Source organism: Phaethon aethereus (genome assembly GCF_964289735.1).
Source record: "Phaethon aethereus genome assembly, chromosome: 8".
NCBI lineage: Eukaryota > Metazoa > Chordata > Aves > Phaethontiformes > Phaethontidae > Phaethon > Phaethon aethereus.
The window spans coordinates 24,377,526-24,393,201 of record NC_138584.1 but is presented as its reverse complement, the minus strand read 5'-3'; the positions used below and the strand labels follow the sequence as shown (position 1 = coordinate 24,393,201).

General features: G+C 40.4%; 1 protein-coding gene across 1 annotated transcript in view; it reads left to right on the top strand.

Annotated features, from left to right (window-relative positions):
- EIF2B3 (eukaryotic translation initiation factor 2B subunit gamma) overlaps positions 1–15,676 on the top strand; it is a gene marked incomplete at both ends in the record, with an annotated part of 102,100 nt that overhangs the window by 62,284 nt on the left and 24,140 nt on the right. Inside the window, 4 exons of the mRNA XM_082002712.1 lie at positions 8,059–8,189; positions 8,831–9,024; positions 13,182–13,259; positions 13,975–14,123. Coding sequence (XP_081858838.1) covers positions 8,059–8,189; positions 8,831–9,024; positions 13,182–13,259; positions 13,975–14,123 — 552 coding nt within the window. The remainder of the gene's footprint in view (positions 1–8,058; positions 8,190–8,830; positions 9,025–13,181; positions 13,260–13,974; positions 14,124–15,676) is intronic.

Genomic DNA, 15,676 nt, shown 5'->3' with positions numbered 1-15,676 from the left:
AAGTAGCTAGAGTATGAGGTAAGGGCTGTTCATAGAACACAGTCTTGAATCAAACTGGAGCAACTACACCTTCCTTCACTTAAAGTGAAAAAATAAAAAGGGAGCATAACATTGTCCTGTGGCTGTTTAAAATCTGTTAGAAATGCTGAGTCCTGTCTAGTTAAGTTACTGGTTTTGAAGAAGTCAAAGACCTGAATATGGAGGAGGAGTGACATTTCCCTAAATTATAGATGCAGAGGTGAACTGTAGCACACACAGCATTTTACACTAGACTTTTCCGGATTAATACCACCTGGAAAGAACTTTTATGAATAAAAGTAGGCTCGTGAAGAAGAGGAGATGGGATTCATTGGCCAAAAAGGTTCATCTTAAAGTTCTTCAGGAAAGGATAAAGTGACCAAAATTTAAAAAAAAAAAGTTTACTCATATTGCAGAAGATCATGTGGCAAATGCCATAGTAAAGAGAACAGAAGAGTTGTCCTACATGGAGGGGTGGAGCAAGGATTAGTAACCAATAGTGAGGACAGAAATTAATTAAGGTCGAATGATTGCTGGGAAGAAGGGTGTAGAAATGGGACTTGCACAGGTGGAAGCAGGACTGAATTATACACCAGAGCTCCCAGTTTATCTCCCAGACTGCTGAAAGAATGGGCATGTTCTTAAGTCAAACTGAGAATGGGTCCATTCAGTTGCAGACCACCAAACACAGTATCTGCATGGAGAAATGGAGCAAAGTGATCTGGACATCTACGGTGCCTTTAATGCAGCCTCAGTGGCGTGGGGTGAAAGAGCTTACCCATGTGAAGTTACAGCCATGTCTACGTTTGTTGACACATGTTTTATACAGACAGGTCTGAAGCGTTTAAATATCTCTATCTATATAACTTATGCACCTAAAGTTTACATAGTTTGTCAGTTTTATGGATACACATCAGCCTTATCAAATGCATCATATGCATGCATCTGTTTAGGCATATTACCAGAATGTTTCTGTTCAATGTACTTTTCAGAAAAGGAGCCTAATTTCAAAGGCATTTAGAAAAGAGTTGGTAACTCAGACACAGATGGCTGCAAAGGCGGAGGTGGGAGAGAATGGGGAAAGATGTGTTCTGGCAAGGAATCACGTTTGGTGCAGGTGCGCTTGTTTTAGAAGAATGGGATGCTGTCTGGGAATGAATGAGATCCATTCCTCAGCAGCGTGTACAACCTGCCAAACACCCTGGGTGGCCTCCGACGGCCTCGGAGACTTTCGGTCAGAGAGAAGTTCTAAAAATGTCTAAACTTGCTGGCATTCCCGTGCAAAAGCTGTATTAGTCAGGAGCTGCGGGGTGTTCCTGGCTGTTTGGTGAGTGGGCAGAGTTAAGGTTGCTTAGATGACCAGAGCTGAGTGCGTGCACGCTTTCAAAGGATATGAGTATGTAATTGAGGAGTTTTAATTTCTGTGGTCAATTTTTCAGAAAGCTGCCTTGTTTCCCAAAGGGTTTTTTGGCAGAAGTGGAAGTTAGATCCCTGTGCCTTTAAGTGCATCCAGACTTGGTGGAACTTGAGAACAGCTTTTCATGTGGTTTGCATCCATACCATCCCTTCCATACTTTGATCTGGATCCTCTCTGCATTATAGTGTCTATGACTGTCACTTGCATGTTGTCTTCTGCTTTCCGTCCCCTTTTCCAGAATGCAGGGATTTCAGTGGTGATTCTGCAGTTTTGGGAAGTCATTCGTAAACTTGAACCTAGAACGCAGAGCTCTGCAGTTGTACCATCTTGCTGTGCAATGGCTCTGGAAATATTGTCACGCATGCTCTTACAAATGTTGGGAGTAGGTTGCTGTCAGACTTGAAGGTTTTGGTTAGAAAATAGTATAGAAAGACCAATGAAGCACCAGTGCAGTTATGTGGAATTACCTTTTAGTAGAACATTTCTCAGCGTTGCCTTGCTTTCTCTGTAGGCTTTTAGGTCCAAAAATAGTAAGAGACACTGGCAAATAAGTAATTAATATGAAAGGGGTGGGAACGAGAAACGTATTTACTCTTTTTGTGATAGAAATTTTAAGAGCAGAAGAGGACAAATAGAACATCAAACATTGGTTTGATGCTGTTTGGGGTTGGGGCTTATTGAATTAGGCACAAGTAATTGCCTGGTAGTTTATTGGCTTGCCTGATTATTTTTGAGCTTTCCTGTATTATAATTAGCCTTGGGTACACCAAACAAAGGCAAAAAAATTATTGCAAGATGTAAGGGCAGAATGAGCCTTCTACAGGGATGTGGCACACCCTATAAATTTATCATTTGATACTTTTTCCTTTTGTATGTAGCCCATGTCTGCTTTCTCCACATTCTTAGCATGTCTCAGAAATTCCAGCATTTTTAGCAGTGAATCAGTGAGAAGAAGGGGAAAAGGCCTGTAATTGCTTTTTCCATTGTGCTTGTTAAAACCACATTGTGGGAAATGGACCCAAACACGGTCTTTTAAGTGGTGTTGAGTCTGAGGCAGGTGGTATTAACTCAGGACTGCATTAACTCTTTTCAAATCTCTTTCCTGTTTCCTTGAGGAAACATGCCTGGTGTATATATGTGGCAAGGGCTGTTTGCCTGCCTCTTGCATTGACATTTTAATTTGGTCCATGATATAAATATCATTTCCCTAATCCCCCTTGCCCTGACCCTGTTTTGTCTTTTCTTCAAAGTGAGTTGACTTTTTTTTTCTTTAAGGAGCGGGGAGGAGATGGGAATGGTGGCTGGCTGCTCTAGTTTGGAGCATTAAATGCTCGGGGAAAAAAATCTCAGAGTAACTGTTGTTTCTTTCTTTGTATTCACATGGAAATTTTTAATCTCCATCAAAGGATCAAGAGAAAATAACGTTGAGATTCAACAAGAGAGCTCCCAGCTTACATGGAATTTTTAAATGTTATTTGGCTTTATCCTTTAAGCGATGAGAACCATGAACTATGTACCTACAGGGTTCAGAATTAACTTTTCTCTTTCTTCCAACACACCCTCTTTTTTTTTCTTTCTCTCTCCCTTTTTCTTACTTCTTTATTGTTCTGCATAAACATGCAACTTCTTTTTGGCCAAAACTGTAAGTGCCTCAGGATTTGTTTAGTTGTATTTATATATACATTTCTAACATTAATTATGAGCACCAGTCTGAAATACAGCCTCATGTTCTCCTTTTGATGTGATCTGAAGAATCTCTGTTGAAGGCCATGCAGCTAAGATCAGAACCCAACCCACTGTATACTTGCATCGTCGTACAAGAACTAACATTAGGCTGTTTAAAAAAAACAGGCAAAAGTAGGTATAAAAGGGATAATACTCTGCTTGTTTGTAGTGGGGAATCACAAATACTATCTGCACCTCTAGATGTAGATGATTGTGCTAATAATGATAGCGAGGGAGGGAGACCCCCTGCAACTAGCCCATGGAGAGTAACAGCAGATTTCACAGGTGGGTGCTGACAGCAATGGTAGATTTCATGCTTCATCACAGATTAATAAAACAGGGAGGATATTAAAATGCTAATACTCATTAACACCGTTTTATGGTGTTTAACATTAAACATGGAAAATGAAAATGAATGACAGCCGGTAAATGGAACTGACAGTTGTTTTCAGGGCATCTGAAGCTAGTGAGAACTAGCTGCAGGAAATAAAAGCTGTGGATGCTTCCATTCCTGCTGTAGGTCAAGCCAAACAGCACTTCCTAGTACCTAGACTTTTGCAAGATCACCTAAATTTAGACTTAAATAGACTCTTCTATTATTATAAAATATTTGATGACATTTTTTCTCTACCAGCATTGATCAGAACCATTACTTTCTGTGTTATATGAAAGACAGAGTCTCCAGCAACATGTATGTCTAAGAGCAGAAATCACAGTCCATTGAAGCATAATTGTGAATTACTTGTTTTTTTAAGTTTAGGTGGTCATTATTGGGTTTTTTTTCCCAAAACTCTTCTTGCATTTCAGTTGGCTCCATTGTTATTCATTTCTTACTAAAGTTTCAATAAGTTTCCCTTCATCCCAGAGGCAGTTGCATTTCAGCAACAGGTAAAAGTTGGCCCTCTGTGGGCTGTAATGTATGTAATGTAATATAATACTATATAATATAATATACATAGATACAAACTTAATTCTGCCATATCATAGGCTGTTCTAATTTCATTTGTGGTTAAAACTCACTGAAAACTTCTGTGTAGCTGTGTTTAAATATGATACTTAAAGATCTAGGGTATTTTCACCTAATGTTCTTCACAAGTAAAAATTTTTAATTTAGCTGTCATGCAAAAATCCCAGGAACACTGGGAAGATGTCATAGTGCACAGTGTCCAGGGATAAAGGGATTCTAAAGAGATGGTACTGATTTATTTCTGATGGTGATAGCACATGGTAAAGTTACAGTTGTTTGACCAACTATCCATTTTTGTACCTTAACGTTTTTGGTTTTCAATAAAATTAACCTTGCATATCCTAGGTTTATAACACCTAGGTCTGAGTCTACAGTCTGCAGAGCTGACTGCAAAAGACTCGTATGCTCTGAGCTATTAGGTACATTTAATATAAACCTTTCAAGGGGGATCCTTTGTTTTTAAAATTTTTATCTTATCTTGAATTCCCAGCTGTTTCTTGCACATGCACCATGAATTTCAACTGCCCGCTGTCTTCATTTCCCCCACGTATGCACTGTCTCTTGGCAACATCCCCCATTGTTGTGACCTGCTGTGTGAATGGAGGATTCCATCCCAGATGCAATTCTGATTTTTATATGCTTAAAATATGTTCAAAACTGACCCCTTTCAAAACTGCTGCCACCTCCTGTTGTTCTCACAGGACTGAAGCCATATAAGGTGCTCCAGGGATTAGTCCCCTCTTCCTTTAAAAGCAGCAATTTAACAGCACTCTCAATCTCTGGCTGTTTAATTAAAAACCTACTACTTTCTGTAAAGGTGAAAACAGACAGTTACCGCTTCAAAAGTCAAATTTTGGGGAATGAAAAATGAAAAAGGCTCGTCAGTTGACCTGGAATTTATGAAAGCATGTTTATTTTGGAAAGTGTTTCTCAACAGCAGGTTCATTTTTTATCCTCTCTACTCTCTGGATGTTTCCTGTGGGGTGTCAGAGCATTTGGCTTAGAACTGTATTTCTGCCAAAATTTTGTGTGCCCTCCTCTCCTGCCCACCTTCCCACTTTCTTTCTCCTGGTCATAGTAGATTTTTTCCTTATGTTGATCTCAGTAGGTATTTCATTCTTGCTTTTTGGTGCTAAAGAAAATAACAAGCTTAGAAACCAGGGGGATGCCAAATTTTAAAACCTGAAGAGAATAAAAAAGACTGCTTTCTTCAGTGTATACAGTCGTACGCTTATTTGTTCTTAATATAGGTTCGTGTAGTTCCAGATTTGATTGCAAGAATTTTTAACACACTAGACCAGAAACCTTTTTGGTTTGTCTTCTCCTGAATCTAGGTTACAGGCTAGTTTGTTCTTCCAAACTCCTGCTTATTTTTTTCACCCTTGATGAAGGGTCTTCAGTACTATCCCTCCTTTGATTTAAATGCCTTTCCTAGTCCCAGCCAGATGTTTGCTTTCCCCCGCTGTTGACAGTCAGATAATATTCTCATGCTATCACTTCATATATCCACATTTGCAAGATCTGTCACAAAAAATTCCCAAATTTTTGTCACTGAGTGCCTTACTGCTTGTTTTTTAATACTTTCCGAAGGCAAATTCCTTTAATGTCGCATATAAATTCTGCTTAAACAGCAAGCAAAAGCAAACCTTCCTGTTTTTCTTTTTCCAGTAAGAAGGGTGTGTTTCTGAGCCACATCTTATGGATGACCCAGAGATTTACTCCACCTTTGCTGAAGGAATGTGTCTAGCACTTCAGAGAATTGCAGAAAAGCTGTGGCCAAGAAAGAGTAAACCATTGAAAACCAGGCAAAACTTTGTCTTTCCTCCTTTCCACTGCTTTCATTTCCTACCATGTTGTGTTGTCCTCTGCATCAGACTATTTAAGACTGCCAAATACTTGGATATTTTATAGGTAATATATCTTATAAATGCCATGGCCAGCCTCTGAGGGGAACACAGGATTGTCGGTTTTGGATGGAGTATAAAACCCAAGCAGGAAATCATTGCTGAATGGCACAGCTGCAGGCAAACACTGTAAGCTAGTAAACTGCCCATCTGCACAGCCACACGTGTGTCAGAGCGCGGGGCCAGGGCAGCCATGGCAGAGCGCGCCTGTGAATAGGGCAGGGAGAAATTTGGTGATTAAAGAATGAAGTGGTTTGCTTCATTAGTTCCTGAAATACAGCTATCTGAAGGTGATTATAATCTGATTTTCAAAGAAGAGGGACAGAAGACTAGAGCTTTTTCTTGTCTGTAGTAGAAAATAAACCCATCAGATCTGGGATGGGTTGCATAATCCTACTGCAGGATGGAGGAAGTGACACAACCTACAGCTGAGGACTGAATAAAAAGTTGTCAAGAAAAAGGAGAACACTGTATTTGTTCATAGGGCTGAACTGGTGATCGCATGTAAATCTTCCCATCAAAGTTAGAGACAGGAAAGACTGTTTTGGTCCTTCTTCTGTTTCACTATCATTGACCTGAAAAGGAGGCTGGGCGGGTTATGAGCTGTAAAGTTTGAACTGTTTAAGATCCCGCTTTGCTAGAGATTTTGCCAACCACAGTCACTTTCAGGACACTCATTCTAGTACTTCCCTTCTCTGATTTAACTATAGTTAGTTCCTAGTTTTGCTGTCTTCCATTCTAAATAGCTCCTCTGTTTTTTGCAGGTTATCATTTGTTGAGTTCCTCTAGCCAAGCTCTCTGTGTTAGTTCTCCCAATCCTTCCTCTGAAGTTTAGCACTTCCTCTTATTCGTGCCAAGTTTGAGTTCATTTTCTGCATGATTTTCCCAAGCACTATTTTAAATAATCCACAATTCAGTAACTAAATGCAGATTGTTAAAATAATAAAACAACAATAAAGCTCTTTTAAGACTACATCTCATGCACTCCAACTTTAAAAACTATTGATTCGGGGCTTTTTCCAAATAATACTTTATTGAGAAATAAAATTATCTTCTAATAGTCAAATTACCAGAGTTATAATCCCATTGTACAGTAGACTTTCTACATTGATGTTTGTTTGTCTATTGGGGAGGGTTTTTTCTTGATTCATTGTTATGTATAAATCGATGCAAGAGGAAAGATAATCTGCTGATCAGGGTCCTTGTTTAAAGCATAGGTGGCTTGGGGTCAAGTCCCTGCTTTATCACAAACTCCTCTTGTGATTTCTCTGCCCCCCTACTATTGAGATATCAAAATTAATATAATAAAAGTTGTAATCTGTACGCAGGGAAGATCGTTGTATTGCCAGCTGAAATCTTTGGAAACTTTCTGTTGACTGATGTATTTTGGATAGGGGCACCTAAAGAGTGTGAAACTCATGGCACCTAAACTTGTTAAAATGTCTTGATTTCTCTTGGTTAAAGAACTGAGTCTCTAAAATGTTCTTGATGTTTCATGTGAGCAGGAGGATATCGTTAATGTCTATGTCATAAATATTTTCATTTAAGGATCAGATATTTCAGATACTCTTGTCACAAAGAAAAGGAGCTGCTTTGGTTTTTCCTCTATAAACTTTATTCTCTTTTGCTGTCAATCGATGAGATTCTTTTAAGCCATCTAAAGTGGATTAATCTAAAGTGGATTTCAATTGTTGTCATTAGGATGTTGATACCGTTCTGCATTCCATCTGCACACAAGCACAAATTGCAGGGTGATGCCATATTAAATTATAGGCATCTCTGTTAAAATATAGGGGAAATAGTTCTAAAGATGAAGATTTTTCCTTATTTTGAATCTACCTTATATTTTAATGCATTAAGGAAGTATGTGACTAGTGGACATTTTCTTAGTGCCAGATATCTAGGAGTACCTGGCATTTTGATTTGCTGTCATGAAAAATGTTCAAAATGTCTGATAATGTTATGCAAAGAAAATGAAGACATGTAAGTTTTAGTGTTCATAGACTTCATGTGTGTTTCTTCCCCAGAACGATCACATCTCTCCGGAGTGAACTGATTCCACATCTGGTTAGGAAGCAGTTCTCATCTCCTACATCATTGCAGCAAGGACTAGACAACAAAGAAGAGGACCAAAAGAAAAAAGAGCAAGCATCCCTCGGTCAGTAACAAGTATCAAAGATTTGATGAAGGTTTTAAAGCCCAAATGCTACAGCTGAATTATTGGGTAGAGTACAGAATCAGCCTGAAACACTAGTTTAGTGATTTTTTTTTTTTTCTTTTATACTTCATGATAGCAAAGATTCTAGTAGATTTCTTTTTCAAATACTATTATGCATTGTATAAATCTTTTTGTCCTCCCTTATTTTGGTGTAATTCGAGAGCAAATCAGCTATGTGCTCTGTATTTTTTCTTCTGCAATACAAAATATGCGCTTTTGAAAATGTAATTTTAGGAGGGAGTTCCTAAAATTGCGTAGGACAACAGACTAAGCCTTAACCTCCTTGCACTGGGAACTGAACAGGATCTTAGATCTTGGAATTTATTTATAGCATTTCTGTTGTCTCCTTGTGTGACCTTGGGCAAAACTTTGCATCTGTCCCAATTCCTTGATTCCCACCTGCAGAATGAAAATAAGCACTCACTACATGTGATAAAATCTGTTAATGATTGCTAAGTATCTAGCCATTCAGATGATGTGAGGCAAAGATTTTCCTTCACCAACAGTGTTTTAATAGTATTCCTCTTCAGAAAGTATTTCATTAAATCCTGTCTAACTTCATGCATGTGTGTGTTCTCCAGACATTTATAGTTTCATAAAGGAAGATAATAGCTTGCTGAAACCTGCTCCAGATAACTCTTGTTGGAATGATCATAGAGGAGATATGAATGAAACTCTCCATGAAGGAAAAGTGCGCTGCTACGTCCATATAATGAAAGAGGGACTGTGCTACCGAGTGAATACTCTTGGGTTGTATATTGAGGCTAACCGACAGGTGAGAAAAATACAGAACTGCCACGTGGGAATACAGCAGTAGTTTATGGGACATTTTAGCCTCCAGGGATGGCTCCTAGTGATACAGCTGAGGAGTGTGTGGGAATTGAACCAGTGCCATGTTATCTAGGCACATCACCTTACTGGTTGCTGGATAGGGACACGAGGCCAGGAAGCAGTTCTGTCACTAATTTACTCCATAGCTTTGATGTAGCTAAGAAACCCCCACACACACACTCTCTTCTGGGTTTTTGGGGGTGGAGGTGGGGCAAGACCTGAAGCCAAAGAGCCAAGAAGTGTGGAAAATGAGGCTGGAAATAGCTTTGATAGATCATCTAATCAATATCCTCCATGTCCTAAAAGCAAGGTCAGTTCTGACTGGACTCTTCCTAACAGATGTTTATCTAAATTATTAATGATATGCAGGAAGATGTAAACTACCCATACATTAAAATTGCCTAATGCTTTCCATTATGAAAGAATTATTTTATGAGCAGGTTTCACTACAGTGGCACTCCAGGTAAACACAGAGGTGAAATGTTGATCTGCTGTAGCTTTCACTTTCACACTGCTGAGAATTCATAAAATAAAAGATCACAGAGGAGGATTAGAGAAATCCTGTACTAGCTAATGAGTTGATGATGAAAAACTTTTAATTTTGGGGTTTTTGTTTTTTGGGATTTTTTACTACACTGGCTGATGCAATGTACAAGTTCTCACTTCATTCTGCTAGCAATGAACTTCGCTGTTATCAAGAGTGTACAGTTTCCTCTAGTTTTGAAAGACCAATAGGTAGTACAGTAGGGAAAGACTCAAGGTTTCTGGAAGTGGGGCTGGGAGAGCAATAAAGTTGTATTAGGAATCCTAGAAGTGATCACTGCCTTGCCTTTGCTCTTGGATTAAGCTGATTTCTTTTTAATAAAATGAATGGATGAATTTATGAAAATGAGATTTGCAGCATGGCAGAGTGAGTTCACACACTGGAGTTCTTTCTCCTTGGTGCCTGTAGAGGAGCACAGAAATAAAGCGATTTGTTCTGAGGTTAGGGACATGAGGGAGGCAGCACGGCTGTCAGAAAGGGAAAACTTTCCCAAGAATGTCAAGAACAAGTGTGCCCAAAGGGTTAAGGGAGAACACCGTTTGCTAGGGGAAGTGTGCGTGTACATTTGGCAGCAGCCACTTCAGTAAAAAGTTACTGATTTGAGCCAGTCAGACTCCATGTGGGGTTTTTTTGTGTTGTTTTTTTTGGTTTGTTTTTTTTTTTTTAACCTAAATATTCTACGTTTTGGTCAGTTCAGGAAATGTGTTTGCTCCTGGGTGGTACATAGAATTAGTGTTTTGAAATCACATTGGGGCCTTCAATGTTGGAAAGGATTTTCTTTGAATTTTTAACTTGTCCAGAATGGTAAAATTTCTAAGGAAACTATGTGGAGGTAAAACATAAAATGGAGCATAATGAGGGGTTGTGAGAAAGGAGTTCCTTTTTTCAGTGCCACTGCTTTTTGTTTCTCTTGCTAATCCTCATAAAATATACACATTTAATTTTATCTGCTTTTTTTTACCTGTTTTCTTGGTCTCTGAGGAAGACTTTTGGTGTCTTATTTGCTCTTATCTTGGTCTTTACAGACCAGATTCTGATTCCCTCGCTGCAAAGCCAGGATCTAGAACTTTGCTGTCCATGAGGACAGGCTCCCAGAGCAGTAGCAGTCCAGTCAGTAGCCGTGGGAAGGAACGGCATCCTAACCCATTGCCCTTCTGGTGAGGAAACACTTTACTCACATCATTTCACTTCCAGCTGGGTTTCTGGATGCCTGCAGCCTGTGTGTGGGCAGGTGGGTTCAGGAGGGAGTTATCTTCAATAGCAGGAAATAGTTTCTTTGTAAGATGAATTAAATCCAAACACATCTTAAACCTTCCCTTGACCCAGGCACTCCCTCTGACTCCTGCCCCCTATCTAACCTTCCTTTTCAGAGCAAAATGCTTGAGCTGGTAGCTTTCGTGGGTCACCCCTCAGGCTGCACTACCATCGACTGATTCTAATAAGGGCTTTGCTCTGACCAGTAAAATCCTTTATTTATATCACCACACCACCTTTCCACTGAGAAGGGCAAGAGCCTTTCCTCATCTTTTTCCCTTCCCACAGAGCAACGCTGGATAGTAGGAATCTTTCCAGCCTATGCTGTAGGTATGCTTTGGTGTGTCTTCCTCTCTTGGATCTATCTGTTGTGACTGCCCAGCTATGCGTCGGGAGAGGGCAACATCCCTTTACCAAGCCAGCATCATCCAGGTGGATTGGCCTAGTTTGTGGTGTTTTGGTAAGCTGGTGGTTTTCTGTAGCGCCTGCACCTTGGACTGAAGGATCTAACCTACTCTTCTTTTTTTAAAAACAAAGAAAAAACATGTCTAGTGAGAAGGACCATCTTCAAGATGTAAAGAGCTACAGATGTGGAAATGTCTACTGGGGAAAACAGGCAGTCTGAAATGATAGCTCAGAGATGTGAGCTCATCTGAGCTCATCTCACTCATCAGAAGGAAGCATCAACTGTGAAAATTCTTATCATATGAAAAACAGCACTATTTATCCATCCTTGCATGCTGGAAGGGAAATGGGCTGGTCATATTATGAATATCCAAACAATTTCCTGCAAGTAGCATCTCATTTGAGATCTTGAGATATTTTTTTCTGATCTGATCCCAAGTTCTTCAGATCTGTGGGATCTGCTTCTTGAGATTCACTCCCTAGCCATCAGCTCTTGTTATCCCAGCTTTCTAAGGAAGTTGTTTTACACAATTGTACTGTGTGGCAGCTCCTTCATAGCAGCTTTGGAAATTGCTGGCAACTCTCAGCCAAATTTAACAGAGCAATAGAGATCTTGGAGATAAACTTTCCTAAGAATTTTGTAAAAATAGGTGCCTGAGTAGAGAAAAGAGAGACTTAATGAGTGCCCTTTCCTCCTCTCAGGCAAATCCAGTTACACTCATCATGCTGAGACTCCAGCTGACCTCCCAGATGGACAGTCACTGCATACATCCTGGCTGGCCAACAGCATGTGCGGAGCTCCACACCAGCCCTGGCATGCATTGCCTCTCACTCAAGCATATGATTTGACGTGACACAGACCTCTTAGCCCTCATGCATCATTTTGCTGCCTTCTGTATCTTCTGCGTTTCTTTGGCTGCCATCTCTGTCCTACCAAGATGCATCATACATTGCATCACCACTGCAAGTAATTCTGTACAGCACTGTGTCTGTGCATTGCTGCGAGACTCCCACCTCCCTCCCTCCCACCATCCCCATCCATGCTGTCATCACCCCTTCTGTAGTGTGTGACCTTGGCCTCAGCCTGATGCCAGGAGATGCAGAATGCCTCAGGCTGCTCTTTCACTCAGAAAACGAGGAGTGATGGAGTGATATCCCATCTTCCTACAATGCTGGCTCCCCGTTCTTTTGAGGAGCCAGTTCAGAATTACTCTCCATGGATTTGTTCTTGGCTACCTCATGGATTGTGTCTCTCTCTTATTACCACTGCTGCTTTGTCTGTTTATCTAACGCCTGCCTTCTCTCCGTTAAGAGCCTTTTCTTCTGCAGCTTTCTACCATATGGAATAGACACTTGATTAACCTTAGTTTCTTTCTCCTTAAACATCTGAAATACTTTCTTGTTGCCTGTGCCTTAGCATGCTACCTTATTGAGTGGGCTGAGTATAGTCATCTTTTTATACCAGTTTACTGTTTGTATTTTAGATTACTTGCTTCCCTCTCTTGCATTACTTGATTGATGTAAAACACGTTGAGCTGCATTTGAAATGGCAGATGCTGGACATTGTAGTAATGCACAGGACGTCACTGTGTTCAGCTGGAGCCAACCTGCTTGCTGCTGATGGTCCACTGTTTCTCCACAGGTGGGAAGCTGAGTTGAGAGGAGACATGCGGTGCACCGCAGTGGAAGTGTACCTATCTCCTTTACAAAAGGGGAAAATGATGAATCATGTATCTGGTTGCAGATTTAAAATGCAAGAACCTACATTTTCCTCTAAGTTAAAACATTTACGGCAGATGCATAGCTGCAATGGAAACCAAAGCCATCTTTCAGTGGTGTGTGTAACATGCATGTATAACACTGTCATGTTAACTTGCGATGTGGGTTTTCCTATCTAGGTTCCCAAGCTGTTGCTTAATCTGGGTCTGGAAGAGCCACTGGTTCATGGGTCTGCACAGATCACTGACAGAGGCATGGTAAGTGTTCCCTTTCCCCGTCTGCTCTTTCAATACAGTCTGCATGCCCTTTGCTTCAAGAACTGCTTCCTAAAATTCAGTCCCACTGTTGGAAGTGAAGCTGAGTTCTGAAGTGTGGAATTACAACATAGGTGATAACAGCCCAGAGCCTCCTTGTAGGCTCACCCATGGGTTCCTACCTTTCAGTCTCCGTCTTTAAAAATACTTGGTAAAAATTCTACCTTACCCCCAAGTCAGACAGTCTCTTGTTCCCTAATGGCAGTTCATGATAGGTGAGCAGTTTGCCTCCCAAAGGAAGGCAAGGACTGACACTCATAAGGGGTCAGTATTTTAGCTCTGCCTCTTGCTAAAGCACTTTGGTTGAATACTAGCTTCAAGCCTCCTTTTCACAGGTCCCACTGGGCGAACCCTAGTGAAACCAGTGACTACCAGCAGGACTGTTCTTACTGTGCTTACCTTACTGCATAAGGCCTACAGAGACGGACCAGCTAATGTAGTTTTACCGAGCTAATGGACCTTGGAAAGACTGTGCAACTCTGCCTGTGAGATGGGCCCCAGATTTTTAGGTCTTTGCTCTGCCAAGGATCCCTAAGGGTAGAGCAGGGTACACTTTGTTGATGAGTGCATGAGACGTGCTGTTTGGAACACATGTATGGAGAAGACATATCAGAGAGCTCCAGGTACTTTTGCCAGTTTCTGTTCTTTTCTTCCCTAGATTGGATCAGACAGCATCATTGGATCATCCACGCAAGTCGGGGAGAAGACATCCATTAAACACTCTGTCATCGGCAGCATGTGTACCATAAAAGACAAAGTTAAGATAACAAACTGCATCATCATGAATTCTGTTACAATTGAGGAAGGGTATGTCACCTCTTTGTATCTTGGTCCCCTAAATTTTCAGTTTCTTTTTTTTAGACAGAGTCAGTAATTTTGTCCTGTAAGCAATCCTCAGCCAGAACAGTTGATACCAGGGGGTGTGTTTCTAAAGACTGAATGAGAAGTAAGTCTCTATGAGCAGGCTACAAATGCACAAGTGAAATGAATTAATGAGAGGGCTGCAGTCTTGGAACATAAATTTCTCCTTTTTAGAGGAGATCATATCATCTTCAGAATGTGTAAGTGTATGCATGAGTCTGTATGAGCTTGTGTGTCATCTTTCCAAGCTTTATTTTAGCGGCTGGGTCTATGAGTACACCTAAAATATTTGAGGCACAAAGCACATTTTAAAGTGGTACTTTTACCAACTAGAAATGTTATCACCTTTGAACAGTACAGCTTCACCTAAAATGTAATTTTCTTTGGCCTTTTTTTGGCATCTTGCAGCTTTGCTTTACCATTGCATATGCTGAGTAATAGAATAAATGAATGACTTTTCAGAGAGAAAATCTGCCAGCTAGTAGAGGTTTCCCATGCATTAAAGACACTACCTAAATAGGTGGCCTTGAGCTGTTCATTTCCAAATGCTGGAGAAGTGGCCTATCTGTAATTGTTGATGTCTGTATGCCCCCATCTTTCCATACATGCTGGCTTCCTGTGGATGTCAGTGGAAAGGAAACTGCTGATTGAGTCTGTGCAGGCCTGTATAAATTCCCGGCTCCTTCATGGCTTGAGGTTTGCTTAGGGCCTCAGGAAAAAGGCCAAACTCTTAAAAAATGCCAAGCTGGCTCTGAAAGTTGCATATCTGAAAAACAAAAAACCCCAAAGGATGTGGGGTCTACGGAGGATACTACTGTTACATAACTCAATTACAGGTAAGTATGGTACCTTACTGCCAAGTGTTTGTCTTTAATAGAAATCCACAGTAATTTCAAGCACATCATAAATCAGAATTCTGTTGAGTATAGAAAATAGCTGGTTTCCAGTTCAATCGCAAATGGATCCAGTATGGCTGTATCACAAGCACTGCTGTCATAAGAAGTACCAGAACCTCTCTTGTTTGATCATGAGACCCTCTGTCATTTTGATTAATGAATTGATGCCACAGTCATAATGGTATAGTTTTGCATATGAGGTGAGCGGCTCTATCATTAAATCACAGAGGCAGCTAAGTGTATAAATAGTGCTATTTTTATGAAGAGTCGCAAATCAGCTTGTGTTTGTCTGCATTGGTATATGGTATTATTCTCTTCTAAATCCTAACTTGAGCTCAGAGTTGTTAGCTTAAGCATTCCACAAAATTCCACAAGCATCATAAAGATGGTGGTGTTTTTTTGGGTTTTTTTTAAGAGGTAAAATAACTTTTGGGGTAACATTTTTGTGAATTTCTGGAAAACAATATCATTCCTGGTCACTCTCAGTGAAAACAATGTAGCCACCACTGAGTGAAAAACCTCAGTCCCAGGGGTTTACATCCTTAGCTGCTCTATGGTTACTGCACACTGATGCGCTGGACTCAAATTTGTAATTATTCCTCT